A 27,745-nucleotide genomic window follows, 5' to 3' on the forward strand; every position below is an offset into this window, starting at 1 on the left:
AACCCCAGCACCAACATTTGGTCAAGGGTCCTTAACATGTCTAAATCTTGGTTTTCTCATCTGCAAATTGAAGATAATAGTTCCTCTCTCACAAATCATGCATGTAAAGCACTCAAATCAGATTCTGGCATGTTGTAAGCAATTAATAAATGGTGGTGATTGTTATGCTATTAGAAGAAAGGGTGGGAAGAAAAGAGAAATCACATTCACGGAGAGCCTCCTCTGTGCCTCTGTGTTGGCATTATACTTTGTATAAAAGTTTTACATAGCTTTTATTCCTTGCACTAATCCTGCACATCGTTAAGCCTTTGCTATGGCTTGGTGTTTGTGTCTCCTCTAAAATTCATCTTAAATTTTGTTTTTTTGTTTTTTGGGGTTTTTTTGAGACGAAGTCTCACTCTTGTCACCCAGGCTGGAGTGCAATGGCACATTCTCGGCTCACTGCAACCTCTGCCTCCCGATTCAAGCAATTCTCCTGCCTCAGCCTCCCGAGTAGCTGGGATTACAGACACCTGCCACCACATCTGGCTAATTTTTGTGTTTTTAGTAGAGACAGGGTTTCACCATGTTGGCCAGGCTGGTCTCGAACTCCTGACCTCAGGCGATCCACCCGCCTTGGCCTCCCAAAGTGCTGGGATTACAGGCAGGCATGAGCCACCGCACCCAGCCTCATCTTAAAATTTAATCCCCCAATGCAACAGCATTAAAATGTGAGGTCTTGGAAGTGATTAAGTCATGAGAGGAGAGCCCTTATGAATGAAATTAATGACCTTTTAAAAGGACTGGGGGAACTAGATAGGCCCTTTTTTGTCCTTCTGCTTTTCTGCCATATAAGGACACACAGACTGCCTCTTCTGCCATATGAGGACACAGCAACAAGGTACCATCTTGGAAGCAGACAGCAGTTGTCACAGACACAGACTCTACTGGTGCCTTGATCTTGGACTTCCCAGCCTCCAGAATGGTATGGAATAAATTCCTATTCTTATTAATTGCCCAGTCTTGGGTATTTTTTGTTATAGTGGCACAGACTGAGACACTATCTTCATAGATAAAAACAGACACTTAGAATGATAAAAGAACTTGCCAAAGATGGAGAACTAATCAATGTCAGTAGTGTTATTTGGTCCCAGGTCTGTGTTTCTGAAGGTCATGCTCTTCCCACTCATTCATCAAGGAGAAGCTGGCATACCAATTTCTAATTCAACCTCTTGATATTCCAAAGAGGCAGAGCAAAACATAAGACATGGGCCATACTGATTACTTTCAGGACTGACTTGACCTCAAAAGAATGTTTTTAGCCTTTGACATGAACAATAATTCTTCTTTTGAATATGGGTTTATCATCCTATTTTTAACATTAAAATGGCTCAGTCACAATGGAATTTCAGGAAACCTACTGCTAGTGTAGTTTTTTAAATGTTTAATTTAAATCTTATTTTATTGTTCCCCAAAACTAGAGTTCCCTTTATATGACTGCTATTCACATACTACACATGGATCTGAAACAGTTAAGTAAAATGAACATCATTTTTTAATGATACCTCTCATGTAAGAAACGTGTATTTATAGATCTTCTGGTAATTCTCTGCATTAATTCCTTGACCTCAAACTGACCAGAGAAGGTCAACGATTCCTGTAATGTCACTGAGGGGTACATTTTCGTCTCTAACTTGGCTGAAAAGTATATAAAAGCACAAGCAGTCAGAAAGCACCCAAATAGCTATGCAGCTGAGATGACCCCAAAATGCAAGTTAATCCCTCCAAGGTCAATTGTAATTTATGTTCAATTAACTGGCTCAAAAAGCCTGTTTCAGACAGAAGCCAGAAATTAGGAAGCCTGTTGCTTGACTTTTTAGTGGGGAACATTTTTCGTGATAGCGGCCATGAGGGGCCAAAAGAGACTATCAACTGGGCTTTCCCCTACATGAGAACAGTTAAATCTTTTCCTGCTACTCAGCTAACCACACTGACTCGCTCCAAGGATGTACTTTAATAAAAAAAAAAAAAAAAAAAAAAGGAAGGATTTGGATAGAAAGTCTATTGTTACTGGAAACTGAGCATGTGAATAGGAGAGCTGAGCTCAGTCTTCATTTCAACATGGAAGGTACGAAGTCAAGCCTCTTTTAGGACATCAAAAAGACACAGGAGGTAACTTGGAGTGGTTTCCATTGACCAAATCTAAAAAGAAAAAAAAAGCATCAAAAAATAAATAATATAGTAATAAATCATAACCCATTAAATAAAAGAATCCATTAGCCCATTTTAATAGAAAAAAGTGCGTGAATAAATAAAGTCGGAAAAAGGCAAAATGCTTCCTTACAATAGAATGCCAACTGATAAATATATTAAAATAATGGTGTTAGAGAATCCTCAATGGGTGTTAACACTAATGGACCAACGTTTGATGCAGAACAGAATATTTCTATAATAATCTCAAAATAACTCTTATTTGGCAGACAGTAACTTGTGATCAAAATAATTAAAGTAAATGTCAGCATTACTGAGACAAACGGACATTATGTGCCAGCTGATACTGTGTACTGAAGGCACAACATCCCTTCTGCAGTGCTCCTGCCAACAAAGCATAACCTAAATCCAATCAAAAGGAAACATCAAACAAACCCCAACTAAGGGACATTCCACAGAACAACTGGTCTGTACTCTTCAAAAATGTCAAGGTCAAGAAAAACCAAGAAAGGCTGAGGAACACTTGTTCCAGATTAAAGGAAACTAAAGAGATGTGACAAGAAGTAATGTACAATCCTGGAGTAGACTCTGGATTAGGGAAAAAAATGATACAAAGGATATTATTGTGGCAATTGATAACATTTAAATATGGGCTGGGGATTGGATAATAGTATTGTATTGATATTAAGTTTCCTGATTTTCATAGTTATCCCATGGTTATATAACAACATTTCTTTGTTCATAGAACATACACACTGATTTAGTAGTAAAAGAGTATAATGTTAGGCTGGGTGTGGTGACTCAAGCCTGTAATCTCAGCACTTTGGGAAGCCAAGGTGGGCAGATCACGAGGTCAGGAGTTCAAGATCAGCCCGGCCAACATGGTGAAACCCCATCTCTACTAAAAATACAAAAAAAAAAAAAAAAAATAGCTGGGTATGTTGGTGCGCAGCTGTAATCCCAGCTACTTAGGAGGCTGAGGCAGGAGAATCACTTGAACCCGGGAGGCAGAGGTTGCAGTGAGCCAAGATCACACCACAGCACTCCAGCCTGGGCGATAGAGTGAGACTCCATCTCAAAAATAAAAAGAGAATATATTGTCACCAACTTACCTTCAAATGATTCAGAAAACAAAGTATATAAATTATATGAAAAAGAGAGTGATAAAGGAAAATTAAGATGGATACAATTAGTGATATCTGAGTAAAGAATTAAAGGATTACAGGAGTTTCTTGTACTATTCTTGCAATTTCGCTATAAGTTTAAAATTACATCAAAATGAAAAAGTTATTTTTTAAATTAAAACAAAACAAAGTCACTACTAGTTAAATATGCATTCTGAAATATTTAAAAGTGAGATAAACTGATATCTAGTGTTTGATTGATTTAAAATATTAGAGCAAGTGGAGGAAGAGAGAGAGAGAGAGAAAGAGAGTGTGTGTGTGACAGAGACCGAGAGAAGGGAGGGAATAGATGAAACAAAAGTATCAAAATGTCAGGCCTGGCACAGTGGCTCACACCTGTAATCCTAGCACTTTGGGAGCCTGAGGCAGGTGGATCACTTGAGGTCAGGAGTTCAAGACCAGCCTGGCCAATATGGTGAAATCCCATCTCTACTAAAAACACAAAACTTAGCCCAGGGTGGTGGTGCGCACCTGTAATCCCAGCAACTCAAGAGACTGAGGCAAGAGGAGAATTGCTTGAACCTGGGAGGCAGAGTTTTCAGTGAGCCAAGATCGCGCCACTGCCCTCCAGCCTGAGTGACAGAGTGAGACTCCATCTCAAAAACGAAAAAAAAATAAGGACCAAAATGCAAATGCAAAATGTTGATCATTGTAATTCTTGACATAGAGTGATGAATACATGGAAGTCTGTTATACCAGTCTCTTGACTTTGTGTACATTTGAAAGCTTTCCATAATAGAGGGGTTTTTAAATGTTAAACTCCTCTAAATCTATGCCAAGCCTCCAATCCCAGCAATGACAACTCCCCCTAACCCACACTTCCACACACATACACACATACTCTAGTTTGCCCACACTCCTGAGACCAATGACAAAGACTCTAGATGGTTTGGATCATTGCCCAAATTATAATTTGGGTTCAAAAGCAGCATTTTATGGGAATTATTTCATATTTAATGAACATTTACCTATGTCTCAACACAGGAAGTGAGAGCAACATGCTTAATGCACTCGGTTAATACATAGACTGGGCGTGGTGGCTCACGCCTGTAATCCCAGCACTTTGGGAGGCCGAGGTGGGTGGATCGCCTGAGGTCAGGAGTTCAAGACCAGCCTGGCCAGCATGGTGAAACACCATCTCTACTAAAAACACAAAAAAAATTAGCTGGTATGGTGGCTCACTCCTACAATCCCAGCTACTTGGGAAGCTGAGACAGGAGAATCGCTTGAACCCAGGAGTCAGAGGTTGCAGTGAGCCACGATTGTGCTATTGCACTCCAGCTTGGGTGACATGGCCAAGAGACTCTGTCTCAAAAAAAAAAAAAAAATAGTGATAAGGCTTATGTTCATTAATCTATTTAAATAAATGTTGTACAGCAGCAGTCTCCAACCTTTTTGGCACCAGGAACCAGGAACCAGTTTCATATAAGACAATTTTCCCATGGACTCACATGATGTGGAGGGATAATTTTCAGATAATTCAAGTGCATTACATTTATTGTGCACTTTAGTTCTATCAGTATTATTACATTGTAATATATAATGAAATAATTATACAACCCACCATAATGTAGAATTAGTGGGAGCCCTGCGCTTGTTTTCCTGCAACTAGATGGTCCTATCTGGGGATGATGGGAGGCAGTAACAGATTATCAGGCATGAGATTCTGATAAGGAGCACACAGCCTAGATCCTTCACATGCACAGTTCACAATAGGGTTCATGCTTTTGTGAGAATCTAATGCCACAGCTGATCTGACAGGAGGCAGAGTTTACGCAGTAATGCAAGTGATGGGGAGGGACTGTAAATACAGATGAAGATTTACTGGTTCACTCACTTGCCCATGGCTCACCTCCTGCTGGGTGGCCTGGTTCCTAACAGCCACAGACAAGTAAGGGTCCGTGGCCCAGGGGTTGGAGACTGGTGTTGTACAGCATGGATAGAATCAGAGACCCTAGGGGAAAGAACCTTTCTCACAACACTTTGAGATAACACATTCCCACATGCAACTTGACATTAGGTTCTGAAAGTTTTTCATCTGAGGTAACATTTACATCTTCAACTGAGTTTTAAAAGGGTAATATTGGGGACATTTGTAGAAAAACAGCATTGTCTAATGTAAGACTGAAACCAAAAGTTGACGTTGACCAAGCTCCAGTAGATACTCCCTGAAATATGGTGGAACCAGGGGTCTTTCTGGGAAACCTGATCAATAAGAGATTGTGTTTGCTATGATTTTCATCACTGAAGGGATCCCAAGTTGCTACTTCAATTAGAATTGGAGAAAGCCATTTCAAAGTGTTGCTAAATTAAACCATTTAATGGCAATTACAATAACAATATAATGTTTGAATTTGGATAGCGTGTTTTAAAAGCACCACATACACGTTGGTCATTTAATATTCTTCTCATAATACCTTTAAAGTAGCATTCAAAGATAGAATCTTCCCCGTTTTACAGGTGAACAAACTGATGTTCACTATGATTGACTTTACCAAAACCACACAATAAGTAAATAGGAACACTAGGATTTTTTTTTTTTTTTTTTTTTTTTTTGAGACGGAGTCTTGCTCTGTCGCCCAGGCTGGAGTGCAGTGGCGTGATCTCGGCTCACTGCAAGCTCCACCTCCCAGGTTCACGCCATTCTCCTGCCTCAGCCTCCCCAGCAGCTGGGACTACAGGTGCCCACCACCACGCCTGGCTAATTTTTTTGTATTTTTAGTAGAGGCGGGGTTTCACCATGTTAGCCAGGATGACCTCGTGATCCGCCCGCCTCGGCCTCCCAAAGTGCTGGGATTACAGGCTTGAGCTGCCGCGCCCAGCCTGGGAATACTAGGATTAGTTTATAAAATTTCCCAATTTCCAATCCTCCATATTATTTCCAAGAACAATGACCAGGAAAGTTCACCAAAGGCAAACATTTAATGAACATCCTTTTGCTTATAGCAGGTTCAGTACATTACCTGTTATTGTTACTAAAGCAGACCTTACAGGTCAGTATAGATTATTCTAAGCCAACAGCTACAAATAGGCTCACCAGACAATGTCAGATGTTTTTGCGCTTCTGCAATACTTTTAGTAGAATCTGCTCTCAACACAGAAACACACAACTTAATGCCATGGTGATTCCCCTGTCAACATTGTCATGGTGACATTTCTAAATGTTCTAAAGTATTTTAGAAATGCATTTTTAATTAAAAGTGCCTAACCTTATAATCAACTTGAGATAGATACCTTAAATACTGCAGAGAATTAACCAGGTAGGGTGACTGGCCCAAATTTCATAGTCATAAAGGGGGTAAAATTATTGACTATAGCTTTATGCTCACATACAGGCTTAATTCCCACTAAACATAATGAAAACCCTGCCTACAGACTCCATAACTAAACTTCGTTAAAAATGCAGTATTGTCAGCTGGGTGTGGTGGCTCATACCTGTAATCCTAGCACTTTGGGAGGCCGAGGCAGGTGGATCACGAGGTCAAGAGATTGAGACCATCCTGGCCAACATGGTGAAACCCCGTATCTACTAAAAATACAAAAATTAGCTGGGTGTGGTGGTGTGCGCCTGTAGTCCCAGTTGCTCGAGAGGCTGAGGCAGGAGAATCACTTGAACCTGGGAGGTGGAGGTTGCAGTGAGCTAAGATGGTGCCACTGTACTCCAGCCTGGCAACAGAGCAAGATTCCGTCTCAAAAAAAAAAAAAAAAAAAAAAAGAAAGAAAAGAAAAAGAAAAAAAAAAGAAATGCAGTATTGTCATTGAAAAATAGTGTATTTTTAAAATGACTTCAACAGAGTTCATGCTTATAGACATGCAGGATGAGGTGAAGGAGAGTAAGAAAGGGTTAAGAGCTGAAAAGAATAATGAAGGCACCTCTCCTGGTAAGTGCTACAAAAATGTTTGGTAAATATTTGATAAATAAAGTTGAGATAAAAACAGAGTTTCTCAGTAGATATCTCCTAGATTCATTTTTACATTAAAACATAATTGATGCATCCACAATTTCTGAGGTTGTTGAGGAATTCAAACTCTAAAACTCCCTGTATTGCTTCACGAGGGTTGCCATAGCAAAATACCACAGACCTGGTGACTTAACAAAAATTTATGTTCTTGCATTCTGGAGGCTTGAAGTCTGAAATCAAGGTGATATGGTTTGGCTGTGTCCCCACCCAAATCTCATCTTGAATTGTAGCTCCCATAATTCCCATATGTTGTAGAAGGGACCTGGTGGGAGATAATTGAATCATGGGGACGGTTTCCCCCATACTGTTCTCATGGTAGTGAATAAGTTTCATGAGATCTGATGATTTTATAAGGGGTTTCCCCTTTTGCTTGGTTCTCATTTATCTCTTGTCTGCCACCATGTAAGATGTGCCTTTCACCTTCAGCCATGATTGTAAGGCCTCTCCAGCCACGTGGAACTCTGAGTCCATTAAACCTCATTTTCTTTATAAATTACCCAGTTGGGTATGTCTTTATCAGTAGCGTGAAAATGGGCTAATATGCAAGGTATGGGTGGGTTTGTTTTCTTCTGGGGCCTTGCTTCCTGGCTTGCAGATGGCTGTTTTCTCACTGTGTCCTTACAGGGTCCTTCCTCTGTGCTCCAGCATCCCTGGTGCCTCTTTTTATGTCTAAACTTCCTGTCCTATAAAGACACCGGTTAGATTGGGTTAGGGCCCACACATATTACCTCATTTAACCTCAGTTACTTCTTTAAAGACCCTGTCTCCAAACACAGTCATATTCTGAGGTACTGGGATAGGACTTCAACACATGAATTTTGAGGAACACCATTCAGTCTATTGTCTAAAGCCTCAGCAAATTCCTGGAAAGTTTTGAGCCAAACTGAATCAAATTTCAGACAAGATTTGAGTACCTTCCTCAACCCAAGCTTAGTTTCAGATTTTCATCATGTAGTTTGGTCCCCTTTGTGGCTTATTGTCTGTCCTGTATTGGAAACTTAGAGGTACTGGTTTGTCCTAGGTATAGGACACAAACCAGAGAAAACACCCCTTCATCTATTTGGGAGCCATCCAGTTGTATTTGCTGCAAAAGGAAAAGTCAAAACTCCAGATATTTACTTGAATCTACTTATGGGAACTCATTGCCCCATTTGCCCTATGACCAGCCAGACAATCACATATTTACATTTTTCTTTGTTCATATAACCAACAACAGGCGAAATTCCTATCAGTATAAAGGTATATAACTTAGTCAATGACACAGGCAAAATATTCTCATGACATGCCTTGTGGATGAGCTGGGGTAACAGATAATGTTCACCCACAGGCATGTGGGTGCTTTTTACCTCAAGACACTGCTTAATGACTGCAGTGTCTAAATTACCCTTCCAGAGAGAAGAGGTATTATGAATACATGCCGGCATGGCAGGGGTACCTCAAGATATTGTGGGTTGTGAAAACTGCCATTTGTCGACTGCAAACATGAAGCAAGAGTGATGTACATCGTTGACAGAATGATCTTCTACCTAACAGGGTTCTGGCAACCTTGCTGCTGATTTCACTCTGTTTTCCTGTTCCCAGAATGAGAACTCTGATACTGCATACTTTTGAGTTCTAAAATGTACTTCAAACACACACCTGGATGCATGAACACACTCTCTCCTGGAATGATAACTCAGTATGCTTAGGTGTTGCTGAAGAAAACCACACAGCCATGCACAAAACCTTGCCCCTTAATCTCCAATTCCATGTAAGTTCTCAATACCAGCGAGCAAGCTTCGCATTTCTGGTCAGCTTCCTCTCCCACTTCCCGTAATGACTGTTAATATTTCACACTCATCTCAAGCCTTTCCCTTTCCTTTACTCTTTGGGGTGACCAAATTTCTCAGTTTGTCCAGGACTGAAGGGGTTTGTGGGGGACAGGCCTTTAAGTGCTACAACCTGGTCACCCTCCTACTTCCTCACTCATCATCAAATGACATCTCTACCCACATCTCAAAAAAAAAAAAAAAGGTGAAAGTTTTTAAGTATGAACTGCTCCTAAATTCTTCCTCCACTACCCCCCACCTGGACATACAACTCTACCCATTACCTGCCTTCAACCTTGAAGGCCAGGCTCTTCCCCTGCTGAGGAATAGCTCCTTTCCTCCATTCCCCACCTGGATGATGGATTTCTCCATTATTTAACACTCTTTCTTGCAATTTCAGCATATCCTCTTCCTTCCCTTCATTATACAAATATGTTCAAGTCTTTCCTATCTTCAAAATTATATATCCTTGTTCCCCTTTATTACTGACGGCCTGTTCCTTTCTTTTCTTTCACCGTAAACCTCTTGAAAGAGATTGTGAATGATTTCATCTACTCCAGTGACTCCTCCCAAATTTTTATCTCCAGCCCAGACTCCACTAAAACGCAGACCCATATTTCCATTGTCCTAATGAGCATCTCTATCTTGATAAATCAAAAGTATCTTAATCTCAAAATATCTAAAACAAGTTTAATATCCTCCTTTCTAATATGTTCCTTCTTCTAGGGTTATCTTTCCAGCAAATGGAACCACAATCTGCAGAATTTTCCAAACCAGAAACCATGCCATGGTTCTCAATATCTCATCTCCCTCCTCTGTGCTTCAATCACCTAATATCTTCTGGTAATCATCACGCTCACCTCCCATCCCCACCATCATCACAACAGTGTTTTCACTGGTTTCTTAGCTCCCTGGCTCTACTTCAAGCTATTATTCATGAGACTGACACCTGTGAGGTCATGGACTGAGCTATTACTATTACCTGGGAGTACACAAAACCTTTTATCTAGCCCTCTGAACACCAAACTGACCACGAGGATGTTTCCTTTGGGTTAGTGAGCAATGTCTAATTTGTTCATTAAAATGACTGAATCGATGTCCCACTGGCTTTGTGGTTGAATCAGATAACATATAAGTTAACTGAAGGCAGCCCAGGATGATGACTGTATTTCTTCATAGAAATGCCATTTGTTAGTGGGCAGCATTGCACCTGTATGGAGACCCATGTCTCTATTTTTGCAGCGTTTTGCAATGTTAACCCCTGTAGTCTCTATTATCCTGGCCTCTGGGGCTTAATGATTGAGAGCAAGTAGAGCTGTTACAGAAGCCACTGGTCATTTCATGTCTTTGGCTGTTAGAATCTTCAACTCATGTCCTACAATGTCCCACGTCTGTCTCTTTACTAGGGCTGCACTGGCAAACTTGTGGCTTTCTAAATAAGTCACTTTCTTTTCCAATTCAGTGCCCTTGCCTGGAACATTCTTCTCTTCCTTCTCCAGCATTCTCAAATGAGTATCTTCAGAAATGAATATGAAAGATTTTCATTTAAAAAATATAATAAGAAATGCCACTCCTGGAACTGTCTCCTTTCAAAGCTATTCTTCGCCCTTCCTTGCTCTGCTCTAGATTGCAGGACTCCAGAATGTGTATCCCTCCCTTATTCCTTCCATAGCTCCAACTCCCACTGGACATGCCTGCCCCGGTTACATCTTCTACCAAGTAGTCCCACCCCCTGGAGTCTGGTGACTCACTTGCGCCCTCTGTCTCTCCAGTCTAGGAGTGGTTAGAGTTTCCTGCTATTTCCTGCCTCAGGGTTGCCTTGCTGCCAGCTGTTGGGATTTGCAGCCTCTCCTATACCCTGTGTAACCAATTTCCTGCATTCGATTCCTTCCCTTGTATACACTCAGAGTGGTTTCTGTTTACTTGGTTAAACTCTGATTTAAAAACATACCCTGATCTCTACTCCCCCTCACCTTAGCCCACGACAAAGACTTTTGGGGGCTCCCTTCTTCCATTTTCTTGGTTTAACTTTTGTATTCCCACAGCACCTGTGCATACTGCTATGGATTTGGATTGTGGGGTGTTTATCAGCTCTACCCTAAGATGAGCTCTTGAGGACACAGACAATGTCCTGTTAATTTCAGTATCTACAGTGTCCTGCTGACTGCTTAAGATTCTAAAACCCACATACAGAGAATTTTTTCAGTCTTACAAAGCATTTGATGGAGTATGCTAGAAATGTTCAAGGATTTAAGACAAGATCCAGGCTAGCATAACGCAAAATTTAAATAAAAACTAGTAAATCTGTGGATTTTTACAAGCTGGGGAGGGATGGAGTTGTGCCTTAGAAGTTGGGCTTCTCTCTTTGGAATATGGCATGTTATTTTTCAGTTTGTTAGATCACAATCTAGTCATTGGTGGAAAAGTCACCTTTTATTTCAGTGAAGCAACTTAATCAATAAAGCTATTAATTGCCTTCAGCAAATACTTTGGAACAATAAAGCACTGTCACTTTCATTCTGGTGGCCAGAGAAGAGCAAAGGAAAGTGTCTCAGAATTCTAAGAGACACTTAGAACTTTGAGGACAGAGTAATATTCCCTTATGAGTGAGAAAAAAATCTAGAACTCACATGTAGAACTCTCTATGAGTTCAGAAAAAATCTAGAACCCTCTGAGATTTTATTTTAGTCAATATAATTTAAAACAATGCTTTACCATATTCTGCAACACAAAATGATTTATAAAGAAGAAATATATTATTATTATTTAGAGATTAGGAGAAAGATCCATGGAGAATGAATTGCATATGTTCTAGCAATTCATTTAGGATGACTTATCAGAGTGCCTGCATGTCTGGTCACTGAGCTAGCCACCTCCGCCCCCAAACCTTTCCACTAATGGACTCTTTTCAACTAGGGCATAGGTGTGATACAACAGTATTTTTCTTTTTCTTTTTTTGAGACGGAGTCTTGCTCTGTCGCCCAGGCTGGAGTGCAGTGGCACCATTTCGGCTCACTGCAAGCTCCGTCTCCCGGGTTCACGCCATTCTCCTGCCTCAGCCTCCCACAACAGTATTTTTCTATCTATAGGCTGTATTATTATGGACACCTTGAATGCTGTGTACCATAAAATCCTTAACTTTTAAACTTCGGCATAAAGTAATGGAAACATCTTTGCATATGGCAATATTGTAACACAAGGAAACCAGAAACAGACTTGTAATTGTCTCCTTAAGATTGTAGAGGGCTATGCAAAAAGAATTCATTACTCCTTAATCATAACAGCATATTCATATTATAAAATTTGTCTCGAGCTGACTTCCTGCTCTGGTGTGAATCATGGTGGTAGCTGACTTGGCAAGGTATGGCCCATGTGTTGTGTGAAATAGTGCAGGTGTCAGTTGCAACAGAGTCACTATTGTCTTCCTGTAATGAAGTCAGTTTAAACAGCTAAGTGTCTGAAAGTGAATCCCAGTGCCTGGTGTCCAGAAGGTCAATTATCACAGGGTGTTAGACAATTGGGATTGCTTTACTACTAACCAGGGTGCTTTAGTTTTTGTTTTTAATAATGCAATGCTAGTCTGTACTAATAAAGAGAACATATTACAGCAAATATTGAATCAGACATTGTGATACCATGACAGATCTAAATTGCCACAGTTTATACAGAGTCCACAAAACGACACTGACCATGAATTATACAAAGCATTTTATATATAATTTCCATCAAATTCCAGACTTTTGTTTCAGAGGAATTTTACTTGAAACAAGTGGATATGTCCTAAATGGTTTTTTTCTATTTAATACATATATTCTACCTCTTGTAATAATTGCTATAGACAACTCCCAATTTTTTTGTGGTGAGGGGAATTAATATTGAACTACCACACGCTTTAATTTTTTCCAAATAACTTCCAGAAAATTAATTTTACTTCAAATAAGATTTTATAGGCATTTACTTGGATTTTCACATTTGTGTTTGTTATTCTTCAAAGATATTTCTTCCTAATATGAAAATTTTATTATTTTTGAAATTCTTCATGTGACAATGAAACAGGCATTTTCTAATGCACAGAGCTAATACCACCTTGATGGGAAAATTATATTAAAATAGTATATTGTTATGTATACAAATGCCTATTAAACTAAAGTGTCGTATATTTTGCTGAATTTTACAAAACAATTTATCACTCCTTTTTAAAGTCCTACTTTTTCCCTTAATGAATTTCATTTCATTTATGGCAAACCTAATTATTTAAAACTAACAGACATGCATTGAAATATTATGGAAGTGGTGTTTGAATTATATATTTCAAAAGATTTTTAGAATGTTTTATTTATTTTAATCTAGGGGTGAATAAATATATTTCTTTGTTGCAAAATTGGAGAAACTACAGCACTTAGCATCTCTGGGCCTTAACTCTTATTGCCTAGGCACCAAAAGTTGGTTTAAAAATGCTAAAATTATTTAAGGTTTTAAACTTTCTTTATAGATTTCTAAAAGGACAGTAAATATATATAAATATCTCTTTTTTCTTGCCAGGCATATTTAGATAAATCCAGCTGATTTTAAAATTAACTTTTTAGAACTTAACTTGATAGTTACAAATGTTTTAATTTTTGGAAGCCATTACATGTTCATTTTCCTTTCAGCATTAATTATCCATAATGATCTCCACTTATCATATACTCTGGAGAAAACTATATTTGTTTACATTTTCCAGTGCTTTTTAAAATAAAAATAGTTTTCACTACTAACAATAATGAGAAGGCTTTTCAATTATTAAAAGATTTGTCTCTGGCTATTTTAAATAGAAAGTTCTAATGTGAATAATACTGTTACATAAATTCCCCCAAATAATAGCTTAATTACTTATAAACTCTGGAAACAATTAGTTCATCATCCTTTGAAGTGAATAAGGCAACTTGCCAGGCTGCGAGCAAAAACGCTTGTCACTTTTTCATGTAATGAGCTTAGTTTCTTTTTGTTATTTTAGATTATTTTGAAAAGGAAACTAGGAGGAATACACTTTAATGTTCAAAAGATTAAAAGTTGAATCACTCCCTTCATAAATGGCCTCTGCAACAACACTTAATAAAGTACCGAAAGAAATATTGAAGGCTCTGAAGATTATAATTTATGTTCTTATGGAAATCATTGGAACAGATAATCTGGCTTAAAGATAAAGTTGTGCTTGAATGACACCAATATTGTAAAAGATTGACGAGGACTGTCCTCTCTTTCAGCCTCATAACACTATCCTTCACACAAACCACCAAATTACAGGAGCAGCCTCTTCTCTTCCCGCTCGCAGCTGCTCTTCACTTTCTCGCCTTACCTTCCTCCCCCATCTGCTACTTCTTGCTGTCTCTAGGTCTCCAACTCCCCACACGCACCTCTTTCTCCCTCACCCCACGCCTCTGGCTCTCCCATCTCCCCTGAGCCTCTCTCTTTTTCATCGCAGTTCACTGTCAGGTGTTTCCCCCCAACTCTGGCCAAACAGATCAAAGGAAGTTCTGCATGTAAGTGGTTATTGTGAGACTGAAACATTGTATATCTGAATATTATCCAAAAAATGAGGAAGAAAAAAAGAAGATCGGAAGAGGATGCTGACTGACTTCGTCTTGGCAGGTTCCGGATCTGCCTGAGTGGTCGCAGAGCGCAGGTGGGGAGAGCAGCTCTGGGAGGCCGCCCCCTTAAAGGCCAGCCGGTGACTATGATTGCAGCCAGGGCGTCAGGTGGAGCCTACACCTGCGGCCAACAGCTCTCCTCCGACCTTGGCGGTCAACGAGCAAGGTCACCTTTAACTCCATCACCTGACCTGGGGTGTGTTTACCTGGCTCCCAGAGAGAGAGAAACCGAGGGCCAAGAGAGGCTGGCAGGTCCCAAGGTGCCAGGAGGGCTCCCCTTGGGGTCCATCCGGCTGGGAAGGACCCATGCCAGATCCGGGACAGCAAACTTTCGGACCATTGTGCATATTTCAAAATGATATTAACATACTTCCTATACTGCTCCCCTACTGGAAGTCATAATTACAACTCACCCTTCTCTTTGTCCACCAGAATCGCTTTCAGCAGTCCCAGCAAGTCAACCTACTTTGGGGATGCGTTTTGCATTTTGCAGTGCCCCCATCCCTCCCCAGACCTATATGTCAAGGAATAGGGAGCTGAGACATGACACGTTAATGTTTTTAACAGGGGATGCTCTCTGCTCCCACAGAAAAGGAGGGAGACCCTGAGGAGAGGGCGGCCGAGAGGGAGAGGGATGGAATCACGGCGCCGCTCCTGCGGAAATTCATATTCCGTGTATGTTCCTCCCTCACCTGAAATAAATCCTGCCGGCCTACCCACACAGACCCAGCAGCACTTATTTATTTGCATGTCATGCTTATAATATGGTAGAAAGCAAGACGGATCTTCAAGGAGGGGAGGGGATGAGGCTCACCTTTCAGGCTCACTCTCTTAAATAAAAAAGAATTGACCGGTTGGGCGCATAAGAATTTATCTTGAGTTTGTGGTCATTATCTCTATTATATAGCCCCGGCAATAAATAAATCGGGTAGTTACTACCCAACAATAAAACTGTAGTGTATGGGACACCTTACTATTACTTTCTTAATAATCTGCCGTTTCTTTCACTTTAAATCTTCCCAGTCATGTCTTCACACTCGTCTATAAGGATCTATCTTCACCCCTTGAGGTACCAGACCGCTCGGATCATTTTTATACGTTGTGAACACAATAAGTTTTCCTACCTAGACTTTCTGTTTTTCCTCCTATTTCTAGGCTGCCTAATCTGCTTCAAGACAAAGGGTCGGCCCAGATCAAATGTGTTTTTTCCTCCTCTCTATTTCAACCACGTTGGGCATCCAAGTTAATGAAGATCGCCCTACACGCGGCAGCCAGTTACGGGGCCGCTAGGAAAAAGGGAGCCACGCAGGGTCCAGGAGACCCAGTCCGGGGAAGATGATCTGTGCTTCCGCGGTGGGCACGCCCTTGGCCGCGCGCCGGGTCCAAAGGCCGAGTTGGAGAAGCCCTGCCTAGGGTAGTTCTACCTCTCAAGACCCTCACCCCTATTCTTGATTGTGTGTGTGCCCATGCAGGGATTTCTGGGGGTCCTGACCCCTCCTACTTCTCGCAGCTCGCCCCCGACCCGGGCACAGCGCGCTACCCGCGGACGCGAGCGCGAGCAGCGTGGACCCGCCTGAGAAGTCGGTCCTTGCTCAAGTGCGGGCTCCCCTGCGTCCGCGGTCATTAAAACCTCACGAGGGGGGCTCGGCCTAGGGAGCAGACGCACGGGTAGGAGTTGGGGAAGGGGGCGTCCTGAAAGGTTCCCAGACCCGCGGGCTGGGGAGAGAGCCACTGCGCTCACACCTGGGACTCGCCTCTTGCGCGCAACTGTTAGTTACGCGGCTCCCACCCCAGTTCCTACTGGCAGCCAGGCGGGAGGCGCAATCTGTTCGCGGCCAGAGCCTCGCAGAGCCCCAGGGGCCCTCAGCCCCGCGGGGAGAAAGAGCCCAGCCGACGTCCGGCCGGCGCCTTCCAAAAGCAGCTCCACATTTGCTTTCACGCCAGCGCGGAAAGTGACCCGTCCCCGCAAAGCGGACAGCAAATGACCGCCTTATCCGCGGAGCCACCCCAGCAGGGCGTCTGGGGAGGTGCGCGGGGAGACGAGAAAAGGGACAGTGGGGCGGCGAGGAAAGAAAACAAACAGAGCTGCGTCGCTCCCCCTTTTGTCTTTACACCGCTTATCTCAAGGAACCAACTCAACAACACTCAACAACAACAAGCCCCCACCAGGCTTGTTTTTGTTTGTGTGACTTAGATCACAAATAGAACTAGGGACCAAACCTCCAAGTGTGTGTGTCTGTGTGTGTGTGTATGTATGTGTGTGTGTGTGTGTGTGTGTGAGAGAGAGAGAGAGAGAGACAGAGGAGAGCCGCAGCGAGGCTACTGATGGTGAAGGGACGGTGAACTTCTCACCTTTCTTTAACTCAGAACAACACGTCCTTTAAAGAAATTCCGCACCGCCGAGTGTGTACGAGTGTATGTGTGTGTGTTTCGCTCTTAATTACATTTTGCTGGGATGATCTTTTACGACTCGAAAACAAGCAGCTGGGAAAATATTCACGTTTGGGACAGAAAACATTTTTTATTTATATCTTTGACATTTAAAAGAGCAGAATTAATTTGTCCTGTCTATATTAGCATTGAGAGAAAGTTTCAGAAATCTACCCGGGGGGAAAGGGAGAGGGAGGAAGAAAAAGAGAAAAAAGAAAGCGAAGAAAGGAAAAGAAAAGCTAGGCTTGGTTTTCCTTATTTCAGATCTGTAATCAATCATTGAAATAGGAGGCAGCAAAATTGTAAAGATTCGATAGATTAAAATGCAAATGAAAGGTAGAAAAAGAAACATTAACATGGCGATCAAAGATTTAATAACCATAAATCAAGTGTTTTTTTTCTGTTGCAGCTGCATTTTGTGTGTGTGTTTATGTTTTAATCATGTTCGTTCCATAAATAATTTTGAAACGAGACTAATTTTTCATTATTTTAACCGTGGGCTACAACACTAAATATTAAAAATAGAAAGAGTATATGGTGCAGATCCCCAACCAAATAAGAGAAAGACTCGTGTTGATTGGTTAAAATCAAGGGGTTTCAATTTTATGTTTTGAAAATCAGAGTATTATGCTAAAAAATTCTATCTTAACTGACAAAGCCCAAAGTTTTATTTTCTGTTTAATATTTTATGTTAACGACAAGACACCATTTATATTAAATATATGCATGGCTGCATATCCATTCCAGTCTGAGCATTTTCAAAGAACGAAAGTGTCAGAACATTAAATAATACAAACATATATTATTTCGAAGTGCCTTGACAGAATTTCTGGAAAATAATACTCTTTAGGATAATCTGCCTTCCAGAGAAAAAAGTGATGGTTCAACACAGTTATAACTTTTCTAGCTTTATTATTAAAGTTATTTTTCCAAGGGGGAATATTTTAGCCATTTATTATTCAATTGAAGGTTTTATGTCAACGTGTCAAATTATCAGAGCACACTCTAAGTACTCATTTTCTCAACTATAATGAAAACTTTTCATTTAGATCTTTTTATGTAAAACATTAATTTATACCGTTAATTTAGAAATATTTAGAACTTTAAAAATAAAACACCTGGACTTAGTTTCTCTCTTTCTCTCTCCCTCTCTCTCTCTGTCAACATCTTATTAACATAGAGAGGACATATATTTTCAGAAAATTGGAAACTTTTTTTTCTGCTAATACAGACTTGCAATGTTTAAAATAAGCTTTTTGCTTAATTCTGCTTTTGAAGGAATGATCCCCCCTAGTATACTAAAATGATGAGTTAGAATTGTTTCAATTTCTCCTCTTTCCACAAATAATCACCAAATATGGAATACATATTTCCTTTCTAAAACCTTTAAATTAAATGTGAGCTAAGTTAATGTCCACTTGCCGCCCCCCACTTCCCAGCCGAACAATCACGCTTTCACTGTGACAGTCCAATAATGCATTTAGTTTAAAATTACACTTGGACCTTTTCTCTTTTGTATTTTTTCATTTACTTCAGTGCAACAAGATGACTTGATTTTCATAGTATTACACGAACTCTATTCAGTGTTACTGGGACATTTCTGCTCAACTAAATACTTGCCTTAATAGACAAATGAACTTCTTTTTATTTGCTGGAGTTTGTAGATGGTTTTAGATAACAGTGTGCAACTGATTTAGTTATTGTTGTTGTGAGAATCGAACAGCCACAAAAGTCATTTATCTAAACCGAAGAGATATGACTCTGTAACAGGGAGAAGCAAGGGCAGAATCATGGGGAATTATTTCAGTTTATGGCTATTATTAATTAAACTGGATGTGGTTTTATTCTGGTCTTTTAGTACCGACCTTGTTAAAAGCTCCCAGCTACCTGCCTTTTTCCCCTCACCCTCAATTTTTTTTCTATTTATTAGGACTCATGTGGGTTGGGATTGCCTTTTCTGTATTATATTACCAAGCAGTTACAGTGTAAAATCTCGTGCGCCTTCAGACGATCGCACCCCTCCCAGGGGAAAAAAAAAAAAAAAAGAAAGAAAGAAATGCTTTTTTTTCATTCAGTTTTAGCATCTTGTTTCGTTGAAATGCAAGACAGGTACTTGATTTAGCATTTAAGCAAAAGGTTACACAAACCGCGTTTTAGAAAGTGTTGGGATGTCCGACAGGGTCAGCCCTAGATCAGATCATTTTTTGAATGCAGACCTAAAGATAATGAGTACTTGTTGTATTAAAGGGGACAAACAGTACTTTGGCTTCCTCTGACCCCAGAATGCACGGCTCGGTTTCATTGATCATCCTCCTTTATGAGATAATGCAATTACAAACATCAATAAGGGGCTGCAAGGGGAATCATTATGCGGTGACAGTGATAAATGACGGTGCAGAAATAGCATGCTTTTCCCCCCTAACAATCCAGGAGCCCAGGGGCTCCGGGGGCTGAACACAGTCGCCAAGGAAACAGATGACATCCCAAACGACACCAAAAGAAAAAAAATGAACAGTCTTTCTTTGCCTTTCACTCTTTTCCGTCTTCCAAAGAGTTAGTTTTGGCTCAAGCAGCAGCTGCTACACAAGGCATTTCGTTATTTCAAACATTAAAGACTGGAACGGGCAGTGGGAGTCTCCTCCCCTTTCATCCCCACCCCCACTAGATAACACACAAAGCTCGCTGTTCACAGTTTGGGACTACCTGAAAATGCACGTCTCAAAAATCAGATTGGGATGGGGTGGAGGGGTGTCGGGAACATGGATTTGCACAGCCCTTGCGTTGTGTTTTCCCTGCTTTTGTCCAGTGGAAACTGAGTCTCCAGAACAAGCTGGCTCCTCGCGGGTCGGCCAGTAAGGGAACGGGTGCGCGTGGCTCGCCTCCATCTCCCCGCAGTGCCAGACGTTGTTCTGTGCCAAGGCGGGGGCCGAGGAGCAGGCGACTGCTGGGGGTGTTTGCTGCTGTGCTGGGTTTATTTGGGATGGAGTTATCAATGGGCGCAGAGATCGTCCCTAAATAGAGAAATCTGGTTCTTTAAAGCCTCAGGGTGCCCTCAGCAAGCGGCTTCAAACGGGCCTCACTGAACATTCCCCACGCCACCCATGCCCAGAAACGTGGGCGAGGTAGATGGGCACAAAAAGGCATCGGGCTACCAGACTTCTGCGACGGCCCTGAGGCTGCGGGAGACTAGGAGAGGGGTAGAACCTCTGGACACTAGGTGGAGAAGAGGAACTTGCCACTTTGGAGGAGGGGAGGAGGAAGAAAGAGTACTGAGATGTGAGGGAGGCCTAGGAAGAAAGGCAGAGGGAGGGGAGAAGGAAAGCAAGCAAAAGCAATCCCACCCTTCCAGGAGGTCGTCACCCCGCAGAAAACAGACACAGGGTTTCTGACCCCTGCCCGGTCCGCCTCGGCGTGGAGCTAGGGACCCCCGCTCGGCGCTCCCTGCCACGCATGGCCCCCACCGGGAGGAGCGGGTCAAGAGGGTGCCCGAAGCAGGTGACTTTATTCACTGCTTCCCCAATCGACGAGGTCCCGGGACTCTTTTTCCGCCTGGAGATTAAGATCATTGCTCGCGTAATGAACTTAATGCTTTAGGGTAGAGGTGAGTGTGTCTGCGAGTGGGCAGGGGTAGAAATTACCGACCCGATCGATGGGAGACTGGCTTAAAACTAAATCCCTTTTCTCCAGGGCTTCACCGCCCGAGTTTCCCCTCAGTGGGCTGAGAGCGCCGGGATGTCAGAAGGCAGCGCGAGGAGGGGTGACCAGTGGAGCGCGGCAAGCCAGAATCGAGGCCCTAAAAATGCTTTCCCCATCTCCCCACTGAGACCCCCAGGGTACTATTTTCAGAGCAAAGGCTCTTTAAAGCTCAAATGTTGGCGAACTGATGGCTCAATACATTGTTTGTTTTTCCTTTCAGCTCCGCCTAGGGAGAGAATGTTTCAGACACCTTGGCGGGTAGAGCGGGCCGAAAAGGGAACCCTCCATCTCCCAGCCATCAGCTGTCTTCCTCAGGTCCCCGACCCCCCCTTTCTCGCTCACTACTTTTTCCCCAAACCCTGGGATTCCCAGGCTCCTGTAGTCTCCGCACCGTGGCCACCTTAAGTGAAACGCGCCGCTAGCAGCCCGTGGGTAAGGCATGGCATGGGGGACGAGAATGAGACAAGGAAAAGTGCCCAGCCAGGCAGGGCGCCCCACTACCCAGTTCCACGCCTCTCTCCATCGGCGTCCAAGCGCCTACCCTGGAGCTTTGCAGCATGAAGTTACGTTTTTACTGCCTTCCCATGGGCCAAGGGCCTGAGGGTATCCGAAAGGCTGGGGAAAGTTTGCAGAGCAAAATTTTAAAGTGATCCTGAGGAGCTGCTGCCTAAGGCGTCAGGGTGCTGTCTACGGCTTCCCGGCTGCGGCTCCAGACTCCGGCACTCTCCTCCCAACGCCCTCCTAGCGGGCCGTCCACGCGTTCCGTGTGCCCTCCAGCCCCCAGGCTCTTTGGGTCGCGCTCCCAGGGCCACTATGGGACTCTGGAGTCTGGGGCCCCCGATGTGGCAAAGTCTATTAGGAAGTCTCCGGGCTACTACAAAGCACTCCGTGAGGTTCCAAGAGCGCCTGGACCTGCACCCAGGAGGTGCCCCTCCACAACCTCCTTCGCAGACCCCTGGTCGCCCCATCTCCAGAGACAAAGTCAACAGTCCCTTAGACTAGACTCTCAGATGGGGGTGAGGGCAGGAGGGTAAGGCAGGCGCCCGTGCAGCCCCCCCGGCCAGAGCTGTGGTCTCGGGGCAAAGACCTGCCCGCCCACGCACTGGGGCCTAGGCCGGGACCCAGCACATCGTGGGACTCAGGGGTAGCAAGTCCTAGCTGGAGCTCCGAGCAGCTGCCAGCGGGATCTCCTCTCGGGGCACGGATCCGGGCCCAACCCCAGGACTGGAGCCTATCCCCTCCCGCTCCGCCCGCAGACTTGGGGAACACTGCACACAGCAACTAACCCCGATCGCAAAGTCGAGCGCGAAGTCTGCACGCCGCGTGGGAGACGCTAGAGGGAGGGGGAGGGCAGTGCTTGCGTTTTTCCTTTTCAGAATCCTTCGACTTCACTGCGAAGTTTGCTGGTAGGCGCCTCTGCTCCGGGGTCGGAGCTTCCCACCAAGGCTCCTTCCCCTCCCCTTCTCCCCGCCCCCGCGAGCCTAAGCAGCCGCAGCCTCCACCAGGACCCGGCCGCCCGCTCGATCCCCCTGACCCGGACCCTGCGCCCAGGTTGCAGCGCCGCCCTCCCCGCCTTGCCCCCGGGCTCGGCTGGGGGCGCTTTTCCCCGGGGCGAAACTCGCCCGCCCGGCTTACTTCAAGGAGACACCCGCTGCCTCCCGAGGAACTCCTAATACCATCCATACAGCTTTAATGCGTTTATAATTCGATAAGTGATTTCAATTTGAAATTGTTAGTAACTAATTTTATGGGTAATTTTTCCACATCAAATATTTAAGCATCAGATTAAGGGAGCCAGTTCCGACACTGGATAATAAGGGTGTTTCCCCCACTCCCTCGCCTCCGCCTCCCTCCGTTTCCTACCGAGTCGTTTTTCCAAATCCCCAAAAGATGGCAGTCGAAGCCGACTTTCCTCTTTTCCTGTGGCTCTGCGAAGGGAGGGGGAGAGAGGAGGATGGGGGAGTGCGAGAGTGGGGAGCAGGGAGAGAGAGAGAGACAGAGAGAGAGAAGGAGGAGGAGGAGGAGAAGAAGAAGGAGAAGAAAAAAAGGGGAGAGAGAAAAGCTAGACGGTGCACGGACTTTTCAGACAAATTCTTTCACACGTTTCTAATACAAGCAAAAAGCAGTGGTGAATTTCCTGGAAAAGTCCTGGCAGAAATGAAAACCAAAAAACGTGCCTTGTGGCCTCAGGGTACGGGATGTGAGAAACTCAGCACATTCAAGCTAAATCCTCATTTTAGAACAGGAGAGGGAGAGGGAGACCCAGAGAGGAACCGACTCGACTGACTTTGGGGTCTTTCTTTGTATTTTAACATTGTATATAAATACTACACAACTAGGCAACGTGTTTCCTCGAGGACGGGACTCTGCGAATTACATAATGAGGGGAAAGAGGTAGGGGTGGGGAAGGGGAAGGGGTGGGGGCAGACTGCAGTGGGCGGAGGGGAGACTGGGGCGAGCAGCGGATGAATTGCAGACCAGTTGCCAAAACTTTTTTTTTTTTTTCCCTGCTGCTGCTGCTGCGGCTGCCTTTGCTGCTGCCTTTGCTTTGAATGTGGGTAACTAGGAAACAGCAAGCCGTCTGAGAAGACGGAATTTCCAACGTGTAAAATGTTCTTAACGGAACCATTGAGCGAGTGCAATAAGGCGTGAGGGGGAACTAATCTTCCCATTTAAATGTTTGTGGCAATTTTATCTAAATGAATTTTAATGCTAAACGAGGGTAATTCCCCATTTGTAGCGCGTTTACTTCTCTTTCCTGTGCTTCTAAAGCAGTCGAACATCATGCAATGAACAATAACAATAAAAATACTGTCAAGGCATATTATTCATTTTGAATGTGTTATAATTACAGCTGATTAAATATGATAGGGTAAAATATTTTTAATTTTTTGAAAAAAAATTTAAATCATACTAAAAAGTAGTCTCATTCAGCCAGAGCCAGCCCCCTTCCCCCCCACCCCCCCAGCACCAAATAAAAATAAAAACCAGGTACAATTTTGTTCCCTTGTTTAGAGGAGGGCGTTTTGTTTTTGCCTTTTAAGAAACATCAAAAACACTCTCAGCACCTCTATTATTTGCTTCTTTCGGATAAGTGTCCTCAATAACCTTCGAGCTGGCTCTGAAATTTACAAGAGGAAAAGCTAAAATAGCATTAAGAGGGGAGGGCATCGAGGCAGGGGAAGAAAGGAACTGCGAAGAGCGAGGCTCTCACCTAAATGGCTCACAGAGGGGGGAACGCACGGAAATAGCAGTTTATTTTTTCTAATTCCTGGACACTGCAGATCGCGATTCTTCAGAGTCACCATATTCCCTAACTACTCTTCACTTGTAAACTTCCCTCCCCTGGCGCCTCTCTCTTTCTCTCTCTCTGTCTCTCCTTCTCCCTCTTGCCTCTCTCCCTCTCCCCACCACACCTCCTCCCCTTTCTTTCCCTCCCCCACCCATCCTGAGCCTCCTCAGGAATAAAGGCTGAAAATAACCAATTCACCCGGGCATGTACTGGGGAGGAGGAGCAAATAGACAGTTAGTTTATAAAGTTTATTATTAATTTTTAAAGTAAATAAGTGGTTGTTAACTGCTAGCAACCACCTATCAAAAGAGAATGATTTCACTCACATCGACTATTTAGGTAGAGGAAGAATTGCCACTAGGTCAACAAGGGAGATTTAAACAATCCCATCTATGGGCTGGGAGGGGTAGAGGCGCTGCTAGAGATGGCTGCAGTAGGCTGAGCCTTGCTCTCTGCGCATCCACGTGTTTAGAAACAAGGCCCCATCAGCAAAAGGTGAGAATGCATTGCTGCTCCAGCAGGTGAGTCAGTCAATCACACATCACCTAGTAAAGCCAACCCACAGCTGGTTTCTCTTTTCGAATAGAAAATAGTATTGCTAAGGGCCGGTTTATAGGGTGACTTGGGGCTGAATGTCAGACTTGAGTTTAAGGCTCTCTCTCCTCCGACCCATCCTTTGTTTACAAAGCAATCACTGCTAAAAGGCTTATTTTTTAAAACGAATTTGCCTTAATTAAAATATTTGTATATTTTCCTTAGCTTTGGGAAGCACTTTTTATAGCAGCAATTTTATTTAAATAAAATTATAAGCTATTCCAGCTTAAACATATTATTTTGTACCATTTAGCCGGCTGCCATGCAGAAATCTTGTACAGCTGTTCTGGAAAATTGGTTAATAACCAGTTTTATCCAATGAGAACATAGAGTATATTTATAAAAATTAGATTTTGAAGTCTGGTCTCTTCAATTCGTGTAGTTAATTTCCTAATAAACATATACTGCTCATCCTAGGTAACATCCTTTAGTAAAAGACTTAACTTTGTACTTAGGTTTGCCTTTATGTGCAAGAATAATTTCACTGATATTAGATGAGTAATTCTATTGGATGTAATTCTGAGTCTGAGTTAGTTTAGTGCCTTTAGGCCTCAAATTTGCTGATATTAGGAGTTTATTAAGTCAGCTTAAAGAAATCAGTGGTTATTATTAAATAACTTACTTTGTGGTTAAAATTGTCAAATACATATATGGCTTAGGGAGCCAAAATTAATTTTTATATTTACTGCATTAATCTTTAAAAATCTGGGGGGCAGTAAACAAATTTTTCAAGCAGTGGAGTCAGCATGACAAAAATAATCTTGTTTTTATTTTAGATTCAGATTTCATTACTGCACTCAAACGACTACAACTGGGCTTGGCGTTATTACACAATCCAAACTGTTTCCATCAGAAACGCTAAGACTCAGTGTGCAATGATTGTTATTAATAATTAGCTCCTTGGTTTCTTGATAGAAAAAGGCTATCAACAAGCATTTGTTTATCCACAACAAAAAGTATAATTAGCTTATCCCACTTAGTAAATCTTGTATGCATGCCAACTCATACCAAACTGCTACTTTTACAAAAAAATTGCAATAATACAGTTCATTTTTCCAGTCCTTTTTGCACAAAATTTATTTACAATGTCTACATAAATGCTCCAAGGTGGGACTATGAAAAAATACACACATGACCGATGCTTTGCTCAGAAATAAAGTCAACATATTAAAAATAAATCTTCAGTCTATGTTTTAGAGCTGCTTAAAACAGGAAGTGATGTATAAGGTGGTGGTTGTTGCATGGGGACAATGATGCTTGATGTGACAATTAGGCTTCTAAACACACGGCCTTTTGGTTTCCATGCCTCCTCCTACCAGTCTCCTTAAGACACTGCCTGCAACAGCTGATTAATCATTGTTGATGACTGCAGTTTTTCCCATCCTTCCCGATTTACATCTGTTCAGGCCAATTCAAATATGGTGAGTAAATGAATTAGACATGCAAATTCAAGCCCCAGGCTAGAGAGAGGGAGAGAGAGGAAAAGAGAGAGAAAGAGAGAGAGCGCGCACATGGCTGAAATCCTAGGCGAGAAGAAAGATTCTTCTGCCTGATAGTTATTTTAATGCTCTAAAAATCCTGCAAATCAGACCTTCCTGTCCCTTGCAGGATAACTGTAAGGCTTTTTAATGTAAGGAGGCTTCTGGAGGAAGTGAAGAGCTATGGAAACAACACACATAGTGTGGAAAAATTTCACATTTTTTTTAAAAAATCTATAAGAAACAACGTAATATGGATAACAGTATAATAGCATTTACAATATTTCACTCTTTGTTCTCTTAATGTCTTATATAGTTATTTAGCATGTCCCCCAAATTGACTTCAGTTGGTATTTCCTGCTTTTTAAAGGTCCCTATGAAGAATTAGGGATGCTCCTTGGTCCAGAGTAGATGCCAAGAATGGAACTCCACAGTCATTGCAGAAAAAACATGATTTGAAATCAGTCACCATTGCAGACAATGCATATTCCCTTAAGCTACTGAGCATGAATGTCCATGACTTGTCCACTCATTGTTGGGTCTCCTGTATTAAGAACCGTGGGGCTTGATGCTGACATTGGCATTCCAGGGTGGGGCGGTCCTCCATGCATCATCACTGTTGGGTGGTGAGGGTGTCCAGGAATGTACGTATGCATGGGGGGCCCATGACGCAGCTGAGCAGGATGGGGGGGCATCTGGGGTTGGGTATAACTTGGCTGTCCCATACTCACACCCATTGGACCACCCCGGGCTACATACTCCCCTGGCATACTTTGCAGCCCTGTAAGAAATTCAAAAGAAAGAAAAAGAAAATATTACGAAAAAGCAATAGTGTGGTTCTGGCTATGACAATCCTATAAAAGCCAGAGAACACTGTGATTAAGGGAACATGGTTTTGTAAAGCATTCTTTTGATTCATACAGAAGAAAATAAAATGAGAAACATCATGCTGGAAACTCACATTTTGCCACTATTTTCCTTTCATTGTCACTGTTATCAGGTCCGCCTACTGAGGTCTTACTTATTAAAAAGAATAAAATTGTTATTTGAGGTCTGGTCTGAAGAAGCACTTTTGTCTCCTGAAATATTCTCTATCAAGAATACAAGAATACACTGAGCTGGTCACCAAACATCTCACAGGAAGCTGAACTAGACAGGCTCACTAAGGGTGATTACTTAGCAAAACCTGTACTTAAAAAAAGAAAAAAATCAAAACAGTTATCAATGAATTCTTTCCACATGGTTTCTTAGAGCTGGGGAAAAGACAACCTTCACAAAACACTGTCCACCTTACAATGATTTTGAGAACAATAAGAAAAATTGGACCTAAAACAATACCCCTCCTGCTTTGAGGGGGCCTCTTGTCTTCTGCATGGATTGCTATAGTTGATGGAAACTGACAGGTGTATTGTTTCTGAGAGCTATAAGCTCCATAATCATCAAGGGTGAAAGGCATAACGCTATTGCTAAGTAGGTTCAAT

The 27,745-nt window shown here is 42.6% G+C and overlaps 1 protein-coding gene across 8 annotated transcripts in view; it reads right to left on the bottom strand.

Annotated features, from left to right (window-relative positions):
• Positions 1–27,745, bottom strand: part of MEIS1 (Meis homeobox 1) — a 265,720-nt gene that overhangs the window by 102,394 nt on the left and 135,581 nt on the right. For 4 of the 8 annotated variants that reach the window (XM_063617906.1, XM_063617907.1, XM_055240799.2 and 1 more), the window contains one exon: positions 25,533–27,045. The exons of 3 other annotated variants lie outside the window; for them this stretch is intronic. In XM_063617906.1, coding sequence (XP_063473976.1) covers positions 26,762–27,045 — 284 coding nt within the window. In that variant the 3' untranslated portion in view covers positions 25,533–26,761. Of the gene's footprint in view, positions 1–25,532; positions 27,046–27,745 lie in introns of those variants that run through there. One more of the 8 variants, XM_055240800.2, reaches the window with a different exon arrangement.

Source organism: Symphalangus syndactylus, chromosome 14, assembly GCF_028878055.3.
Source record: "Symphalangus syndactylus isolate Jambi chromosome 14, NHGRI_mSymSyn1-v2.1_pri, whole genome shotgun sequence".
Classification (NCBI taxonomy): domain Eukaryota; kingdom Metazoa; phylum Chordata; class Mammalia; order Primates; family Hylobatidae; genus Symphalangus; species Symphalangus syndactylus.